Source organism: Loxodonta africana, chromosome 12, assembly GCF_030014295.1.
Source record: "Loxodonta africana isolate mLoxAfr1 chromosome 12, mLoxAfr1.hap2, whole genome shotgun sequence".
Lineage (NCBI taxonomy): Eukaryota > Metazoa > Chordata > Mammalia > Proboscidea > Elephantidae > Loxodonta > Loxodonta africana.
The window spans coordinates 58,436,269-58,454,600 of NC_087353.1; the positions used below are offsets into that span (position 1 = coordinate 58,436,269).

At 53.7% G+C, this 18,332-nt stretch overlaps 1 protein-coding gene across 6 annotated transcripts in view; it reads right to left on the bottom strand.

Moving 5' to 3' along the window:
• Positions 1 to 1,057: 1,057 nt before the first annotated feature.
• The window catches only part of TFAP4 (transcription factor AP-4), a 39,916-nt gene continuing 22,641 nt past the window's right edge, over positions 1,058 to 18,332 (bottom strand). For 5 of the 6 annotated variants that reach the window (XM_064295510.1, XM_064295509.1, XM_064295508.1 and 2 more), the window contains 6 exons: positions 6,561 to 6,726; positions 6,366 to 6,464; positions 5,178 to 5,348; positions 3,937 to 4,077; positions 3,185 to 3,340; positions 1,058 to 1,943 (listed from right to left, as the gene is read on the bottom strand). In XM_064295510.1, the coding sequence (XP_064151580.1) occupies positions 1,749 to 1,943; positions 3,185 to 3,340; positions 3,937 to 4,077; positions 5,178 to 5,348; positions 6,366 to 6,464; positions 6,561 to 6,635 (837 nt within the window). In that variant the 5' untranslated portion in view covers positions 6,636 to 6,726 and the 3' untranslated portion in view covers positions 1,058 to 1,748. Of the gene's footprint in view, positions 1,944 to 3,184; positions 3,341 to 3,936; positions 4,078 to 5,177; positions 5,349 to 6,365; positions 6,465 to 6,560; positions 6,727 to 15,509; positions 15,733 to 18,332 lie in introns of those variants that run through there. The other variant, XM_003417742.4, reaches the window with a different exon arrangement.

Here is an 18,332-nt window from a genome sequence, read left to right on the forward strand (position 1 = left end):
CCCGTGTTCCTCCTCTATGTGTTAAGAACCTATGGCTTGGTTGTTCCTTCTCTTCTTGCCTACCACCAAAGAGAAGTTAGGAGTCACTGCCCCCACCCAACACTACTGCCCATCTTTGCAGAATACCCAGTGATCCCAGAGAATCTAATGACCCTGATTTCTCATCCCAACATCACATGTAAACTGGAGGGTCATCACACTCACTCACATCCAGTCCCCTCTAGTGGGCTAGGCAACACGTGGCCCAATTAGGAAACCCTGGTGGTACAGTGGTTAAGAGCTACAGCTGCTAACCAAAAGGTTGGCAGTTTGAATACACCAGGCACTCCCTGGAAACTCTATGGGGCAGTTCTGTCTTATAGGGTCACTATGAGTTGGAATCGACTAGACAGCAATGGGTTTGGGTTTTTTTTTTTCTTACTCTAGCCCAGAAGGACCCTGGTGCACAGTGGTTATGCACTCAGCTGCTAACTGAAAGATTGGCAGCTGAACCCACCAACCTTTCTGCCAGAGAAAGATGCAGCAGTCCGCTCCGTAAAGATTATAGCCTTGGAAACTCTATGGGGCAGTTCCACTCTGTCCTGTAGGGTCGCGATGAGCCATAACCCACTCGACAGCAATGGGTTTTTTACTCTAGCCCATGAGTCCCAGGGTGGGGCAAAGGGTTAAGCTCTCAGCTACTAGCTGAAAGGTTGGCAGTTTGAACCCACCCAGAGGCACAGAAGTTTTGACCATCTTTTTTTTTTTTACTTCTGAAAGATCACAGCCATAGGGTTTTACCCTATGGAGCACACCTCTACTCTGACACACACAAGGTCGCCATGCGTCCAAATCGACTCCACAGCAACTGGTTTTTTGTTTTTTAACTCTGGCCCACAAAAGCCCTCCCCAGCTCTTCAGGACAGCAGGCACTCAGGAGACACAGAATCTAAAAAACAAAGTACAAACTTTATTTTGTTTCTTTACAAAGGCACAGTGGCCTCTTCATATTTTCCCCCACTTTCTTAACAAAATATAATAGCTTCTCCTTGAACACAAAGACCTCAAAATTATCAAAAAAAAAAAAAAAGGGAAAAAACCAACAACAAATAAAACAAAAAGAAAGACAAAGACATTTTGGGGTCTGAAGATGGGGAACCTGTAGGGAGGGGAAGGGGCTGGGTAGTGATGGAGAGTGGCTAACCCTAGTGGTGAGAGGGGGCAGGGGATTGGGGAGGAGGGCAGCAGCAAACCCCAAAACCGAGAAGCAACATCAACCCCGGGCCCCCAGAAAGCCCAGACCCAGCCAGACCCCCAACCCATGTAAGTGCTTAAAGGAAAAAGAAGAAAATGAAAGAGAGGAGGGAAGGGGGGATTAAAGACTGCTGGTCACAGGGCTGGCTCTAGGGAGGGAAGAAAGCTTGGGGTTTTGTTTCATTTTCCCTGTTCTTAAAAACGTATAATGAAAAAATGGTTTTTGGCTGAGAGAGGCCAGGCACCTAAGTGTCCGCATCCCCAACCTCCAAGGCCAAGGCCCAGCCCCAGTGTCCCGATGCTCCCCACGTGCTCCAGGCCTTCCGAGCCCCTGTGCCCTTTAGTTGGGTGGCTCCGTTCAAAGGTCGATTTACAGTATTGAAAAAGAGGTCATAAAAGAGACCCAAATGACATCATAATTTTGTAAAAATTTCTCACTCATTCGCCCATGTTTCTCCCTGCTGCTGCCCTGGGCCCCTCCAGCCCCCCAGAAGGGAGAGGAGGGCTGGGGGTGGTCAGGGAAGCTCCCCATCCCCCAATGGCTCTTCCCGGCTCTGGTCCATGGTGTCGCTGTCTGAGGCCTCCGAGTCGGAGGCTGTGTCGGAGGCGTGGGCCTCAGGGCAGCTGCGGGCAGGCTTCACAATGACAGCTCGCCGCTGCTCCTCCTCCTGCTCCAGCTTCTCCTGCGTGCCCTCGATGTGCTGGATCGCCTGGATGGGGACAGACTGCCGATGAGACCCCCCAACCCGCCCGGTAATATCCGCAAATAAGCGTGGCAAGGCAGCAGGGAAGGCCAGCCAGGGTCCAGGGGAACAGACTTTAGAAAACCCTTCTGCTCAGTTGAAAACCCCTTAGGGAAAGACAACCACCTCAGTGCTGCTTTGAAGTGGTGAGCGGTTTTAACACATTTATATATTTTAAAGTCAGCTTGTTCACTTACTTAAGAGTCTTTGTTATTAATATCATCATTCAATTTGCGGCATTTATGGGCAACTAAAGTTCTGGAGGTTGGAAGGTTGTTTTTTTTTCCCCCCAGATTTTGGCTTCTTTGGTTTATTAATGAATGAATTTATTTCATGTTCTTGAGTCCTCCAAGGGGTCTAGCCCAAGGCCGAGCACAGCACTAGCTTCAGGTTTGACCCCAACGGTTAATTCTGCTTCTCCCTTCTCCGTAGGAGGCTTAACTTACACCCACTGGGGTCTGGGGAGATGGAGGTGAAAGTAAGTTCTGGACCAGCTTGAGAGCCAGACACCCAAACTCTGTAAGCCAGGCTCTGAGAGCAAAGGGTCTTCTCGGATGGAGCCATAGGGGCTGCATGAACCCTGGAAACTACAGACCTGAAATAATCTTTAAACCTGAAACCAAAAATATCCCCTGAAGTCTTCTTAAAACCAAACAATAGTTTAGCTTAACTAGTAAAGAATGTCTGCCTTGAGCATTATGCTCTTTTAAGAACTATGTATACAGGATCAAATTAACAACGGCAACTCGAAAGATTAGATAGGAAACTTAGGGAGCAGTGAGTTTATGTTAATGTGGGAGGAACAACTCATAAAAGGAGGGTGAGAAGGGTTGCACAACTCAAAAAATGTAATCAGTATCACTGAATTTACACGTAGAAACTTGAACTGGTGTATGTTTTAGGGTATATAGTCTCAACAATAACAACAAAGTATTTTTTTTAAAAAAGACAATGTATCTGGCATTACAAAAAAAAAGGGGTCTTCTCAACAAACCCCACATGAGGTGAAGGAACAGGGTCTTCCAAGCAACCCCATCCCACAGGCCTGGCAGACCCCACCCCTAGCTCTCTCAACGAAGCAGCTGTCCACCTCACAGGTACAGGGATGGGGACTCGGGATGAGCACCCACCCAGGCTCCCAATGCTCCCATCACTCTCAAGCCCCATCTGGCTCCCCTGTGTGCTGCCCCTGCCCTAAGCCCAGGTACCTGTACAATGGTGTCCAGATTTTGCCGGGACGTGGAAACAGAGTTGATGACCGAGGAGGGGCCCATGGTGACGACGTTGATGTGGTGGGAGGGAGGGGGAGGTGGCGCTGGCACAATCACTGTGGGGTGGTGGGTGGGGGCTGGAGGGGGCAGGAGCTGCAAGACAGAGGCCTTCAGTCTCTCTCCCAGGGGTTCTCTTCTGAGTTCCCGCCCCTGCCTGCCTGTTGGTCACTGAGGCCAAGAAACAGCCCTCTGAAACCATCTTCCCCTGCCCACTGCCTTGCTGCTGCCTCCACCCACCACTCATGGAGGCTTAGAGAAGGGCTTTCAACCATCCAAGATCATGTGGCCCCTTCGATTTGGAGTATCTGCAGGTGGTTCAACATTGATATAGTGCTAGTTCGGAGTTTAGGCTCTAGACTTCAACAGCCAGGGTTCAAATCCCTACTCCAAACTACTTACTAGCTAAAGGCCCTTGGGCTTGTTGATTTAATTCTGCCTCAATTTCCTCATTTGTGAAAGAGGAGTAATAATATCTCAGGCCTCGTGGGCTACTATGAGCATTCAATGTACATAAAACAGCTGGAAACCAGGAACTGCTGGGGAAAGGTCTAGAATATTATAATTCAAGCCTTGTGTCAGCCCAGCTGGACACTCAGAGGCCCAACGTTGAGTCTGAGCACCCCTGCGGCCAGTGGGACCCAGTGCTGCCTACAGCCGACAGGGCCCCTCACAGGTGCTGCCTCACTCACCTGGGTGCGCAGGTGCTGCTGTTCCCGCTCCAGCTTCTCCTGGTGCAGCAGCCGCACCTGCTCCTGTTGCTGCTGCAGCTGCACCTGCTGCGCAATCACCTTGAGCTTTTCCGGGTACATGTGGGCCTCTAGTGAGCGCACCTAGGGGCAGAGCAGCCCGCTCAGGGCAGGGCCCACACCCTGGTGCCTGCACCCCAATGCCAGGGCCTATCTGTAGAGCCCTCCTAACTCCCGAGCAGTCCACAGGTCCCAAACAGACCACCCCAAACTCTATCAGCCACAAAGCAGACCATTCACCCCACCAAAAGCCCTAGCACGGAGCCCACAGTCATGTCTCCTCTTCCTCCACCATGGCCCCATCACCCCATGCTCTCTCTCTACAAGGCTTTGTCCATACTATCCCCTCTGCCTGGAACAACCTCACCCTCCTCCCAATCTCGGCTCGAGTCACCTCCACAAGGAGACTCTCTGGGCCCCCTCTGGAACCAGGTCAAAGCTCCCTAAGGATACCCACACAGGGAGCCACAGTCTTAACCACAGCTGCATTTTTACACTGCTGGGTGTCATCCTGTGACAAGCGTGTCTGCACTCCTCTCCCTGAGACTGAACTCCTAGTTCAACTACTAAAGGTTGGAAACCTGTCTGCGTCCCCCTCACTGGATACCCCACTTCTAGGCCTGGCATAAAGCTGTTGTTGGGTGCCATCTAGTCAATTCTGTCTCAAGGTGAACTCATGTGTAGAACTGCCCCACAGGGTTTTCTAGGCTGTAATCTGTACTGGGGAGGAGCACAGGTGGCACAGTGGTTAAGCACTCAGTTGCTAACAGAAAGGTCACCACCCATTCTAACTCACTGGGAGAAAAATGTGGCAGTCGGCTTCTGTAAAGATTACAGCCTTGGAAACCTATGGGGCAATTCTACTCTATCCTACAGGGTCACTATGAGTTGGAATTGACTCGATGGCAAGGGGTTTGATTTTTTTGGTAATATTTATGGGAGCATATCGCCAGGTCTTTTCTCCTGCAGAGCCGCTGGGTGGGTTCGAACTGCCGCCAACCTTTCAATTCACAGCCAAGTGCTTAACCCAGTGCGCCAACACTGCTGTTTGCATTAAGCAGGTGCTCTCATAAGTAACTGTCCAAGGGAAGGCAGGAAGGGAGAAAAGGCAGGCGGAGGAGCCAGGTGGAACGCCGGCCCTGCCACACACCCATACTGCAAGCCAGCAGGGGATGCCTCCTCACCTGCTCTTCCAGCATCATGCGCACAGAGCGTTCCTTGTCCAGCTGCTGCCGCAGCTCGATCATCTCCCGTCGCAAGTCCTCAGCCTTCTCGTCCTCCCAGATGTCTGGTGAGCCAATGCCCTCATCCTTATCCTCTGCCCGCCGCCGCTTGGGGGATGAGCCGCTCAGCTCCTGTGGACCCCAAGGGCCCAGTAAGTGTGACCTGGCACCCCACCACCTCCAGGGAACTCTGGGAGCTCCATCACACCCTCCAAAGCTTTCAGAATATAGGTGGACCCAGCCCGAAGGAGCCCAACACTGCAAACCCAACAAACTGACCAAGTGCCAGAAAAGGAGGCCAACTGACTTGCTTTCTACACAGTCACCCCCTGTACTGGGTTGAATAAACCAGCTGCCATGGAGTCTATTCCAACACATGGAGACCCCATGGACGTGAAAGTAGAATTCTGCTCCATAGGGTTTGCGATGGCTGATTTTCCAGAAGTAGACTGCCAGGCCTTTCTTCCAAGGCACCTCTGGGTGAACTCAAACTGCCAACCTTTTGGTTGGCAGCTGAGCGCATTAACCATGTGCACCACCCAGGGACTCCACTTCGTTGAACGTGTCTCTCAAAAATGCACCGCTACCCGAAACCTCAAAATGTGACACAATTTGGAAACAGGGGTTTTTGCAGATAAAATTAGTTAAGATGAGGTCATACTGGAATAGGCTGGACCCTAATCCAATGACTGGTATTCTTATAAGAGAAGACACAGAGAAACACACACAGGGAATAAGGCTATGTGAAGACAGAGGAAGAGGTTGGAGTAAGGCATCTACAAGCCAAGAAAGGCTGGTCCACAAAAAGCTAGAAGAGGCAAGGAAGGAATCTTCCTTAGGGCCTTGATTTCAGATTTCTAGCCTCCAGAACTGAGAGAATAAATTTCTGTTGGTTTAAGCCCCCTAGCGTGTGTTGTTTTGCCATGGGAGCCATAGGAGACTCAGATACCCCAGTTCCTTCCAGAGCCACTCCATCGCACTTAGCAGCTAGGTAAACTAAGGCCCAAGTAAGCAAATGGGTCCTTGGTGAAAGGTGGGACCTGCGGGAATATCTGAGTCCCAGGCCAGCGCATGGGCCCTGGGCACATCTGTGCTGGGGAGAGCAAAGAGCTGGGCAGGTGATAGGAGAGGCCTTCTCCGGGGCGGTACCTGGATGAAGCGCTTGAGCTGTGTGTTCTGCTGCAGGAGCCTGGTCTTCTCCTGCTCCAGCGAGAATATGTACTCGGCTGTCTGCTGGAGAATGGCCGCCTGGGGGAGGGAGGGGCCGCAAGTCAAGGACTGGGCTGGTAGCTTCTAGACCCGCCGCCTCCAGGAAGCCCTCCAGACCCTCCCTGCCTTGCCCACCTTGCTGAGCTTCTCTCCGTCTGTGTGGGGTATGAGGGTCTTGAGGGACTGGAAGCCAGCGTTGATGCTCTGCATGCGCCGGCGCTCGTTGCTGTTAGCAATCTCCCGCCGGATCCGCCGCTCCTGGTCCCTTTGGGTCTCGGGGGTCAGTGGAATGTTGGCTAGACTGCAGGAGAACAGGGGCACACTGAGGCCAGGAGCCCTCTGGGCCCTGCCCCATCAGACCTGTCTTTTTAATTCAATCCCAGCGAGCCCCAAGTGTCAGCTGCATCCCCTCTCACTGCAGAAGACACCAGGACAGCCTGATGTCTACATCGGCAGGGGATCAGAAGGGTGGTGGAGACGCAGCTCTGGAGGGCCTAAGCAGAATGACTCAGAACCCAGCCCCTCCCTGCTGCCTTCATGGGGAGAAGGCAGCCCTCCAGAACAAGGTGTCAAAGCACCCAGGAGTTTTTAACCACAGAGCCTGAGTCCCAGCCCAGCATTTGTCTAGCAGGCCTAGATAGGGCCTAGAAACCTGCATGGTTAACAAGAAACTCTGATTCTGAAGCTGGTGGGTCCCAGATGATAATCAAGACACCTGGGACACAGCTACCATTTCTGAACATTTTGATTAAAGCACCTATACAAAAATCTTGATCAAAAGGGGGTGAAATGCAGAACAGAATTTCAAATTCTCATAGAATCTAGACTTTCTGGAGCCATTGCGGCTGGATGAACCCCTGGAACTACTGCCCTGAGAAAACCTTTAAGTCTTAAACCAAAAACATTTCCTGAGGTAGTCTTAAAACCAAGTAATTGTTTAGCTTAAGTGGTAAAAAAAAGTCTGCCTTGAGTATTGTGTTCTTTTAAAAAACTATCTATAGGAAATCAAATTGATAACAGCAACTCAAAAGATTATATTGGAAACTTAGGGGACAATGAGTTTATATTAATGGGAGAAAATCAGAAAAGGAGAGTGAGAATGGTTGCACAACTTGAAGAATGCAATCAATGTCACTGAATTGTACACAAAGTTAACAGTTGAACTGGTATATATTCTGCTGTGTACACTCTCAACAACAAAAAGTAATAGACACCTGGCACATCTCTGCACACTCCTTGCCCTGCACCTGGACCTCTGAGCTCCTTGCACTGCACTTGAGACACCTCCTCACAAAGGCTCAGGCTTTGCCCCTTCTCATCCTCTTGACTGAGTCTCAAGTCACAAGCCCTTACCCAAGGTCCCAAGCAGGCCCCAATCATCCTGGACTAAGACACCAAACCAAACCCAAAACCAAACCCAGTGCCGTCGAGTCAATTCTGACTCATAGCGACCCTATAGAACAGAGTAGAACTGCCCCCATAGAGTTTCCAAGGACCGCCTGGCAGATTTGAACTGCCAACCCTTTGGTTATCGGCCGTAGCATTTAACCACTACGCCACCAAGAAACACTCACTCCACCAAGGGGCCACCGGGGGACAGTTCTCCCCCACCCCAATCCACCCACCCCAAGAGGCAGACCCACTCTGTGCCTGAGATGCAAGGCTCCCAGCATGCTGTGGGCAATTAAAGGCCACAGGAGCCAAAGCCAGCAGGGTGAGAGAGAAAGCAGCCAGGGGAAGGGGTGAGGCTGCTGGCCAGCCAAGAGGAGCCTGCAGGTCCAATGCCACTGCTCCCAAGAGGTAGGCCTTTGTGTGTGGCCTGGAGAAGACATGCCCTTCTTCCCGGTCCTCCTGTATTCCACCTCCTCCTGGGCCTGATGGCTTCCAGATGCTGGGCTCCCAGAAGAGGCCGCCAGCCCCACCCAAAGCCACAGCCCCAGCCTCTTCCTGAGGGGCCCTCCTGGGGTGACCTGCTCCAGGCCTGGGCCAAGGGAGCCCATGCCCCTCCACCTGGGGGAAAATACTCGGGGCAGCCCTGGTTCCCGTGAGGGAGTCTGGGGACAAGGAGGTACCTGGTTCAACTCTCTGGCCGTGCCAAGGCCTCTGTGCCCATCCCCCCAAGCAGAAAGGCATTTGCACTGAACCCAGGAAAGAAACACATCTGCAACAGCTGGACACAGCCAAGGCCTTCCTACCTCATCCGTCCCATCTCCCCGTGGGACCCTGGACTCATCCCTACTTCTTCCTGGGCCCTGGCCTCCTCCACCAACAGATGAGAGGGTGGCTGGCTGGGGTGGGCTCCACACCAGACAAAGCCCCACACTGATGCTGGGGGTGCAGAGACAAGTCAGTCTCCTTTCCCCATCCAAGCCCCAAAACCTGGGGCCCCAGCCCATCCCATGGCCTCTCTGCCCCAAGCTGCTGATCCAGCACTGGGGTCCTGGAATGTCAGAGCTGGAATGGAGGGTCTACCAGCCTCACTTTGTAGTGGGAAGGGAATGGTTTTAGGGTCAGAAAACATCTGGCTCCCCCACTCTGGACCAGGGCACCTCACTTCTCCCAGTTTCCCTGCCCTACCCTGAGGGTGTCACAGGTGGGGGCAAGGATGAAAGGAGAGGATGGGTCAAAGCCAAGGGTCTTTTGGGTCAAGAGGAGGTGGGAGAGATGTCCACAGGAAGCTCTCTCGGGGGGCTGAGTTCTGTGTTTAGGAGCATCCCCTTCCCCCTGAACTCACCCAGCCCCTGGGTCCCTCCCAGAGGCCACAGCTGAACAGAGTACCTCAAAAGGAGGCCCCACCATGTCTATCCTTGGACTGCTCTGAGTGCTGAAACTTCCAGAAGGCCTACCTGGAGGCCCTAGCAACAGGGTAATAAGTGAAAAAAAAAAAGAATTCCTGAGCTCTTGTATGTATGTGCTAGGGACTTGTTTTGCTAGAACTTTCTTAGTGAATTGTCACAGTCTTCCTATGAGTCAAATCACCTTATGATTTCTATGTAAGGACCGGGACACAGAGGCTTGGAAAGTGAACAGTTCCAGCAGGTAGCAGAGCTGGGACTTGAACCCTGGCTCCAGAGCCCCACTCTGACCCAGATGGGTCTCAAGCTACAGGGCAGAATGGGCTCTGTACCATGCCACACAACTGGACACTCCAACAGACAGAGCTGGACACCCCAAGAGACAGGTAACCTGTTGTTCTCCTGGTGGGAAAGTCTGGGGGTAAGGAGGTGCCTGGTCCAACTTCCTGGCCATGCCCAGGATCCTGTGCCCATCCCCAGGCAGAAAGGTCTTTGCACTGAACCCAGGAGAGGAACACATCTACAACAGCTGGACACAGGCAATAGTTATGCTTTGTAGGACAAGGTGGGCACAGGTAGGTGCCGTAAATCATGTTAGCTTTTGTTACTCGCCAAATGCTTTTGTCTTTTCTTCTCATCTACATCATCTTCCCGTTCCAAGTGAGGAACCCAGGGTACTAGGGGGAAAAATGACACGCCCAAGGGCAGGCAGCTGGACCCACTGGTACCCCAGAGCTCGAGCTCCTCCCCTGCCCTACCAGCTAATGGCACCCTCCCTTGCAGGCTCACTATCAGAGCTAATTCTTGTTAGCTGCCATCAAGTCGGCCCCTGACTCATGGTGACCCCGTTCACAAAGGAACAAAACGCTGCCCAGTCCAGTGCCATTCCCACAATCAGTTGTGGATTGGACCACTGAAATCCAAAGGGTTTTCACTGGCTGATTTTCTTAATTAGGTCACAGGCCTTTTTTCCTAGTCGCTCTTAGTCCTGAAGCTCCACAGCATCATAGCAAAACACAAGCCTCCATCAAGAGACAGGTGGTGTCTGCACATGAAGTGCATTAGCCAGGAATCAAACCAGGGTCACCTGCATGGAAAATGAGAATTCTACCACCAAACCATTACTGACCCTAGCCAACTCTTAAAACCAAAACCAAGCCCACTGCCATCAGTTGATTCTGACTCATAGCAACCCTATAGGACAGAGTAGAGCTGCCTCACAGCATTTCCAGGGCTTTACAGAAGCAGACTGCTACCACAACTTTCTCCTGCAGAGTGGTTGGTGGGTTCAAACTGACGACCTTTGGGTTAGCAGCCCAACGCTTAACCACTACACCACCAGGGCTCCTTACCCAGCTCTTACTCGAAGACAAACGTGAACCACTGAGGCCGAAAGAAGTGAAGGGACTTGGCCGGGGTGCAGCTACAATGCACCCCTCCTGCGCAGCCCAGCCCCCACTGCCTCTGAGCCCGAGTCCCACAGACTCCAGCCCAAACCAGAGTTCAGGGTGCCTCCCCTCCCCAACAAGCCAGCTCATCCACCCATGAAACCTCACCCCTGGAGCTGACCCTCTTCCCTACCCAGGAGGCCCATTACCTGCAGAGACCAAAGGAGACATGGAACCCCAGGTCTGAAAACCTCAGCCCCATAGGTCTCCGAAGGAAAGTTCCTGTGCCCAGGCAAGGAGCCTCTGTGGACTCCTCCTCCACATCAGAAGCCCCCAGACTCACTTCTCCAATGTTCCATGATACCTCCTCCCATCCTGTCCCCTTTCCCTCCAAACCTATCAACACAGCCTCCTGGCTCCCCCAAGGAACCAACTGCTGTTAACTTAGGCAGATCTTAAATCCAAGAAACAAGCTGCATCGCAAAATCCCAGTTTCTCATGGGGAATTGGAGTCACCACCAGGATCCTTAATTATAACTTGTCTAAATAGGCCGAGGTTAACAGAATGTGGGGTAACTAGAGGTTCTGATTGGTGGAATGCAGATTAAGCAGGGCTCTGGTTGGTGGAGTGCTGGCTAACCAGAGGCTCTGACTGGTGGAGGAATGCAGATAAACAGGGGTTCTGACTGGTGGAATACTATCTAACCAAGAATTCTTACTGGTGGAATACTGACCAACCAGGTCTCCTATTGATGAACGTAAGCTAATGGGAATTTCAAGGTGATACTGCTCTTATGAAGTGGGTTCGCCTATAAATAGCCTGGAAGTTTCGTTCTGGGTTTTGCAGTTAGTCACCAACGCCCCCTCGACAGCTACATCAGATTCCCCAAGGTGAGCAGTGCAGGTGGCTTGTGTCCACTGACACAGCGTCTCTCGCTTCTCTCCCTCCCTGACTGCCTTCTAACAGTCTGACTCCTGCAGGCTGGTCAGGGGCTGCCCCTGGAATAAGAAAAGGCACTGGGCAGCCACAACCAAAGAAACAACATCTGGGTACCAGTCTTCGGTCTCAAGACCAGAGCCGCCACCCCACGACCAGAATTCCCCCCACTCCACAGTCCCCCTTGGGACACTGTTGGTGTCCCAACCAGAGGCACCGGGGGCCCCAGACCAGTAGCTCTCCCTCCTGCCCAGGCCAAGTATCCCCCCCATGCTTCACACACATCCCTGCCCGGCTCCAGCCTCAAATTGGCAACTGAAAACCAGTTTCTCCTTTCACACTGCTGGAGGTCACTCACATCCCCCCGAGCCACTTCTCATCCACACAGGTAAGGTGGGAAAGTGCACACTGAATTTTTCTGATACCCAACAAGGAGGACAGGAGGGAGTCTAGAGACCTCTCGCCAACAGTGCCAATGCTCTCATCCTCTTTCCAAAACACATACAGAAACAGCCCAAGGCCCTCACCCATCCCCACTGCTTCTCTCCATACACCCCACTCCAGCCGTGGACAGCCTGCTGCCTCTCCCCTTGGCCCACAACACACATGCCCATCAGCTGTTCCCTCTCCCCTCCCTGTGACTTCTCCAGCCCATGAGAGGGGACCCTGTACCAGTTCAAGTTCAAACTCCAGCGATGCCAGTTTCCAGCTGTGGAATGCCAATCCCAATCACTTAGTCTCCTGAAGCCTCAGTTTCCCCATCTGTACATGCTGTAAATATGGCCTCACTTCACAAAGTCATGGGGAAGTTTAAAAGCAATGGAGGCTCACAGGATGCCCTGTCCTTCCAGGGTTTGTACTCAGGTCTCCAGGAGATCCCGTGGATCTCTCTCAGGGCGCTGACAACACTCTTTAGCACCCAAGACTGTGAACTGCTGAGGGCAAGGGGCAAGGTCTGGTTTCTGGCCGTATCCTCAGTTCCAGCACAAAAAAGGTGATTTTTTGTAAATACCAGATGAAAGACAAACACACATTCCAAAGCCTTTAACTATTTTCTAACTATGAGAGTTTCCGGCTGGTGCAAACGGTTATACAAGGCTCGAAGTTCAAGTCCACCCAGAGGCACCTTGGAAGAAAGGCCTAGCAATCTACTTCCAAACAATCATCCATAGAAATCGTATGGAGTACAGTTCTACTCTGACACATGTGGTGTCACCATGAGTCAGAATCGACTCAAAGGCAAATGGTAACTCCTTATGGGCTCTTGGTCTCTTTTCCCCCCAGAGAACAGTAGATCTTACAGGGATAGAGGCAACCATGCTCCACTTTTAGGAGGCTGACTGGCATTTTAACAGCTACCAGTGCTCTTCATTCCTGAACAACAATACTGTGGGCCAGGCACGGTGCGTGTGAGCCATTTAGCAGGCATCATGGCATTTAAGCCCCATACACCTGTGTTATGCATTCTATCCTATTATGATGCTACATCTCCCCAGTGAGGGCGCACAGCTTGTCTGCTGCCTAGCAGGGTCTGCCTCCAGAGCCCTCACTCCATTCGCTGAGCTACACCATCGCTTACTAGCAGCTCATCTTTATAGGGCTCAGTTTTAGGGAGGCCAAGAGCAGTTCAGCAACAGGTCCAAACCACAGTGTGCCATTCAGCCCTTCTGGTAAGTGAGGGAGGCAGAAGAGGGAGACGAGAACCGTGTTCATCACTGAGGGATGGAGCAAAGCCCACTACCTGAAACAACCAGAGACAGAAGAGCGAGTCCATTCCAGCCAGATGGTCCTGCCCACTCCACACACTCCATCCTAGAGAGACCTTTTCTGAAAATGAGCAAACGCATGGGCTCCAACCCCACAGCCAGTGCACCAGATGACAACGGTCTCAAAACCAGGCACCTGTGGACCGCTCCATGGCCAACCCTGGAGGGAGGCCCTTAGAAGCAGCCAGGGGCTTGGGGCAGGGACAGGGTGAGGCTAAGGTTCTTGGAGCCCACAGAGAACTCAGCCAGGGCCCAAGCTAAGCAGCCAAGGGGCCCACTGCCCTAACCTTGCCCAGGGTCAGGGCTAGAATGTCTTTCCTAGCTCAACCCCACCTCCCCTCTGCCCAGTCCTCCTCCAAGCAACCAGTGGCTACACACCCTCTGATGAGGCAGCACAACTCCGAGAGCAAGGCTCTGGGGCTAAGGTTCAAGTCCCAGCTCCACCACTTGCTACAACTATTCCCCTTCCAAGCCGCTGTGTCCCCATCCTTACACAGGAATCATTAAGCCAAGTTAACCCATGGGAAGACTGTGGCAATTCACTGAGAAAATTCCAGCAAAGCAAGTCTTTAGCACATATAAAAGCTTAAGGGTTTTTTTTTCACTTATCCGGTTGCTAGGCCTTCCAGGTGGGTTTTCTGGAAGGTTCGGCACTCATGGCGCCGCTTGACCAACTAATTGGCCCATCCACCCCTGGGTATAAACTCTGAACTAGACAGTAGAGTTAACTGAAGTAGGGGCCATGGGGGAAAGGGTCAATACGTGCGCAATCAACGTTACCCACCAACACCTGGTTCCTGCAGTCTCTGCTGTCCACCAGCCTGGGCTACACAGCGCAGGGCTCCTCCCCCCTCAATCCCCGCCCTGCTTGTGCCTGGCGGTGAAGCACGTGGCCTCAGCCCTGGGGAGCCATTTCGTTCCTGTAGCAGTGCGGCAGGAAAGGGGCCACAAGTCCCAAACTTCTGCACGCTGGAAGACCCCTCCACACCCAGGTCGTGCTAAATATGCAGATGCCCGGGCCCTTCTCCTCGGGATTTGAGTTCTGAGTATCTGCATTTTAAGAAGTGTCCCAGGTGACTAGGCTACGGGTGGCCCGCGAGTCCACCACAGTTTGGGAGACGGTGGATCTGGGGCAAGCCAAAGCCCAACTTGGGGAGTGGCTCCTAGGGAGGACCGCAGGGGTGCGGGGTGTCCACCCACCCGGCTTGGCAACCGGACGCCTCCGGCTTACGGCTGGGGCTAGGAGCGTGCGATCGGAATGTTTGCAACGAAGACACATGTGCGGCGGGAGGCGCGGGAAGCAGCCTGGGTGCCCCCTTCTCCAAAAACACTCCCCGCGCGCTCTCCCTTCCCGGTCCAGCCCGCCGGGGCCGAGCTTTGTGCCGGAAAAGCGTGGCCCGAGGGGAACGCCTACAACTCCCACAATCCCGCACCCGCAGGGCTCAGAGAACTACAGCTCCCGCGAGGACCGCGCGCGGAGGTCCGCCTACTCCAAGAGGGCTGCAGAGTCACGTCCAGGCCTCGCTAGTAAACAGCGCCAGGACGCAGGCGGGCGAGCGAGCGAGCGGCCGCCGATGCGCCCAGGGCCTCGGCGCCCCCCGGCCGGCCAGCTGAGGCCCCCCCCGGTCACGCCCACCCCCGCACCCCCCCCCACGCGAGCACGCCCCCGGACCCCGCTGAAGCCCGGGTCTTTGCAAACACGTACCCTCCACGGCTCCCCGCCCCCCACCCGCGCCCCGGGGCCTCGGCAAGGCTGCGTTGTAGCCGCCAGCGCCGCGGCTTCACAGGCGCCGCGTACCCTCCCCGGCCCTCGGGGAGGGGGGCCGCTCAGAGAGCGCGAGGAAGGAAGCCGCCGAGGGAGGGGGGAGGAGGAAGAGCGGGGGGGGGGGGAAGCCACTAGCACCCAGCATGGCCGGGACTGCTGCAGAACCACGTGGGTCTGTTTGCAATTTACAAACGCCGCGACTCGCCCGCCTGCAGTGGACAAAAGTGGCCAGGGCCGGTCCGGGCCCCCGCGTTCCGAGGGAGCAGGGTCCCGGGCGGCTTGAGCCCGGAACGCGGGGCTGCAGCAGCTCCGGCAGATAAGAAAGGCGAGCTGGGCCGGCGGCGCGGGCCATGCGTGCGCACACGCGCGCCGGCCCTGGCGGGCTGGCGGGGGGCTGCAATCGTGGGAAGAGGGTGGGGGAAGGAGTACACACCTACAGAGCCCTCCTATCACTTCTTTCTCTGTTTTCCTGAAATGTTGCAAAGAGGGCACCTTCTGAGTGGGCACCATGAAATACTCCATAGCGATCTGCCCCCCTCCTCTGCACGAGCCAGGTCCCGCGGTCCGCCGGAGAATGCAAGATGGAAATCCGAATCAAAGGGCAGCGCCAGACGGAGGTGCAGGCTCGGCCGGTCCCAGATGCTGGCGGCGGCGGCGGCGGCGGCTGCGGCGCGGGGAGGGAGGCGGGCGGGAGGGGCGGGAGGGAGGTCTCTCCGGCCTGCCTCCCCGGGCGTGTGTATGTGTGTGTGTGTTTGCAGCTGATCAGATGTCTGTTTCAAGGCGGGAAACAGCTGGTGAAAACTCAGCACTCCCCCGGCCTCCTTCCGCGGAGTAAGGAATTGCATGTAAACAAAGGACTATTTGCAGCGCCCCCCGGGCAGCGCGGGGCCGGGGCGAGAGAGGAGTAGGCTCCTAGGGGCCGGCTGCGACCCGGGTCTATCCGCCCACCCTGGACGCTGGGAGCCGGGGCCGCGGACCGGCTGAGGGGACCCGGAGTGAATGGAGTGAGCTGCGGCCGAGCTACATGCGCCACTACGGGTGATGAGGTCCATCAGCTGACAGGTTGGCAAGAGTTACCAAAAAAAAAAAAAAAAAGCCAGCCTCCGCGAGGGAGCCCAGCCCTCGGCGGCCGGGGGTCCATGGGGGACCTGGCCGGTGCAGGCTCCGTGCGCAAGGCCACCCCGGTGGTGGGGGGGGTGGGGAAAGCAGAGCGCGCGGCCGGCTGGGTGTGCAGCCGAGACAGGGTAGGCACTGGGTGCGTGCTTGGAGCGTTTTTTAATTTCACGATGGCAACTGCACGGAGCAAAGCTGCTCTGGCTCGTTCCCTCCGAGCCCAGGGCCCCCTGGAAACTTGCGTCACAGCAACCCCTTCCCACATGTAACTCGGGGCTGCTGGCCCGACCTTCTCCCTCCCTCCCTGACTAGCTGCCCACCGCTGACCGCCTAGCCTGAGAATCCCAGAGCCGGGGATGGGAGGGCAAAGGGGGGAGCGCTGGGCGCCTAGAAGGCTAGGGCTGCCCAGCGACACGGGACCCTGGCAGGGAGGGAAGAGTGGAGGTGGGCCAGAACTGCAGCAGCCCGGAGGTCTGATGGATGCTACCGGCTCCCCTCCACGCCCCCTCCCCCCACAAGCCCTCCGCTGCGAAGCTGGACAGCAGGAGGCCCGCCCCTGCTGGCCCGGGCCTATTGGAAAGCTGCAGTTTCTCATTCACTGCAAAGCCAGTGGTGGACTTGTTCCTCCGCCAGGGTGCGCTCCCTAGGAGAAGTGACTGCCTGGGGAAGGGGGGCACCGTGGTGGCAAGCTTCCGTCCCCCTCCCCACCTTCCGGCCCCAGGCACATGCCAGGCTCCTGGACGCTCAGGAAGCCCACGCCTGCTTTGGAATATCCCTGCCCACCGGCTTTCCCAAGCCCATGCTCCGTTAAGGATCAGCCCAAATCACACCTCCTAATTGAAATACTCCTACTAACAACAACGATCACTGTTACCACTAGTAAATGTTATTGTTATATTGTCATTTTGAGCACCTCGTAGATGCCAGACAGCTTTGCATACGTGTTCTACAATCCTAAAAGCAACCTCTCCGGTGGAGTTTCTCTTAAGTGCAATGCCAGACCACTGAGCATCAAAGTCCCTGAAGGCTTAATTACAATTGTAGCATCCTTGAGAACCACCCCAGGTCTACCTGGAATCAGAATCTCCTGGATACTGACTCAGGAATCTTTAAGATAAGAGGACAAAAGGACAACATTTGCCCAAAGCAAAGATGAGAAGGCAGGAAGGGGTAGAAACACTGGTCCAGAGGAAATGCGGCACCCAGGGTGGAAATGGAAAGAGTGCCGACACCTTGTGGGGAATGCAGCCGATGTCATGGAACACTTCATGTACAAACTATCAATGGGAAACTAATTAAATTTCACCTAAAGCACAATAATTTTTTTTAAGGATTTTTTAAGAAATAGTGGTTATGACAAAATTAAAAAATGGGCAAAAGATTTGAACACTTCACTAAAGAAGACATTCAGGTAGCTAACAGATACATGAGGAAATCCTCATGATCATTAGCCATTAGAGAAATGCAGATCAAAACTACAATGAGATTTCCTTTCACTCCAACAAGGCTGGCATTAATCCAAAAAACACATGATAATAAATGTTGGAGAGGCTGTGGAAAGACTGGAACACTTAAACACTTCTGGTGGGAACGTAAAATGGTACAACCACTTTGGAAATCGATTTGGCGCTTCCTTAAAAAGCTAGAAATAGAACTACCATATGATCCAGCAATCCCACTCCTCAGAATATATCCTAGAGAAATAAGAGCCTTTACACAAACAGATATATGCACACCCATGTTGACTGCAGCACTGTTTACAATAGCAAAAAGATGGAAGCAACCAAGGTGCCCATCAACAGATGAATGGATAAATTATGGTATATTCACACAATGGAATACTACACATCAACAAAGAACAATGATGAATCCACGAAACATTTCATACCATGGAGGAATCTGGAAGGCATTATGCTGAGTGAAATGAGTCAGTTGCAAAAGGACAAATATTGTATAAGACCACTACTATAAGAACGCGAGAAATAGTTTAAACAGAGAAGAAAATATTCTTTGATGGTTACGAGAAGAGAAAGGGAGGGTGGGAGAGGAGTATTCATTAATTAGATAGTAGATAAAAATTACTTTAGGTGATGGGAAACACAATACGCAATACAGGCGAGGTCACCACAACCGGACTAAACCA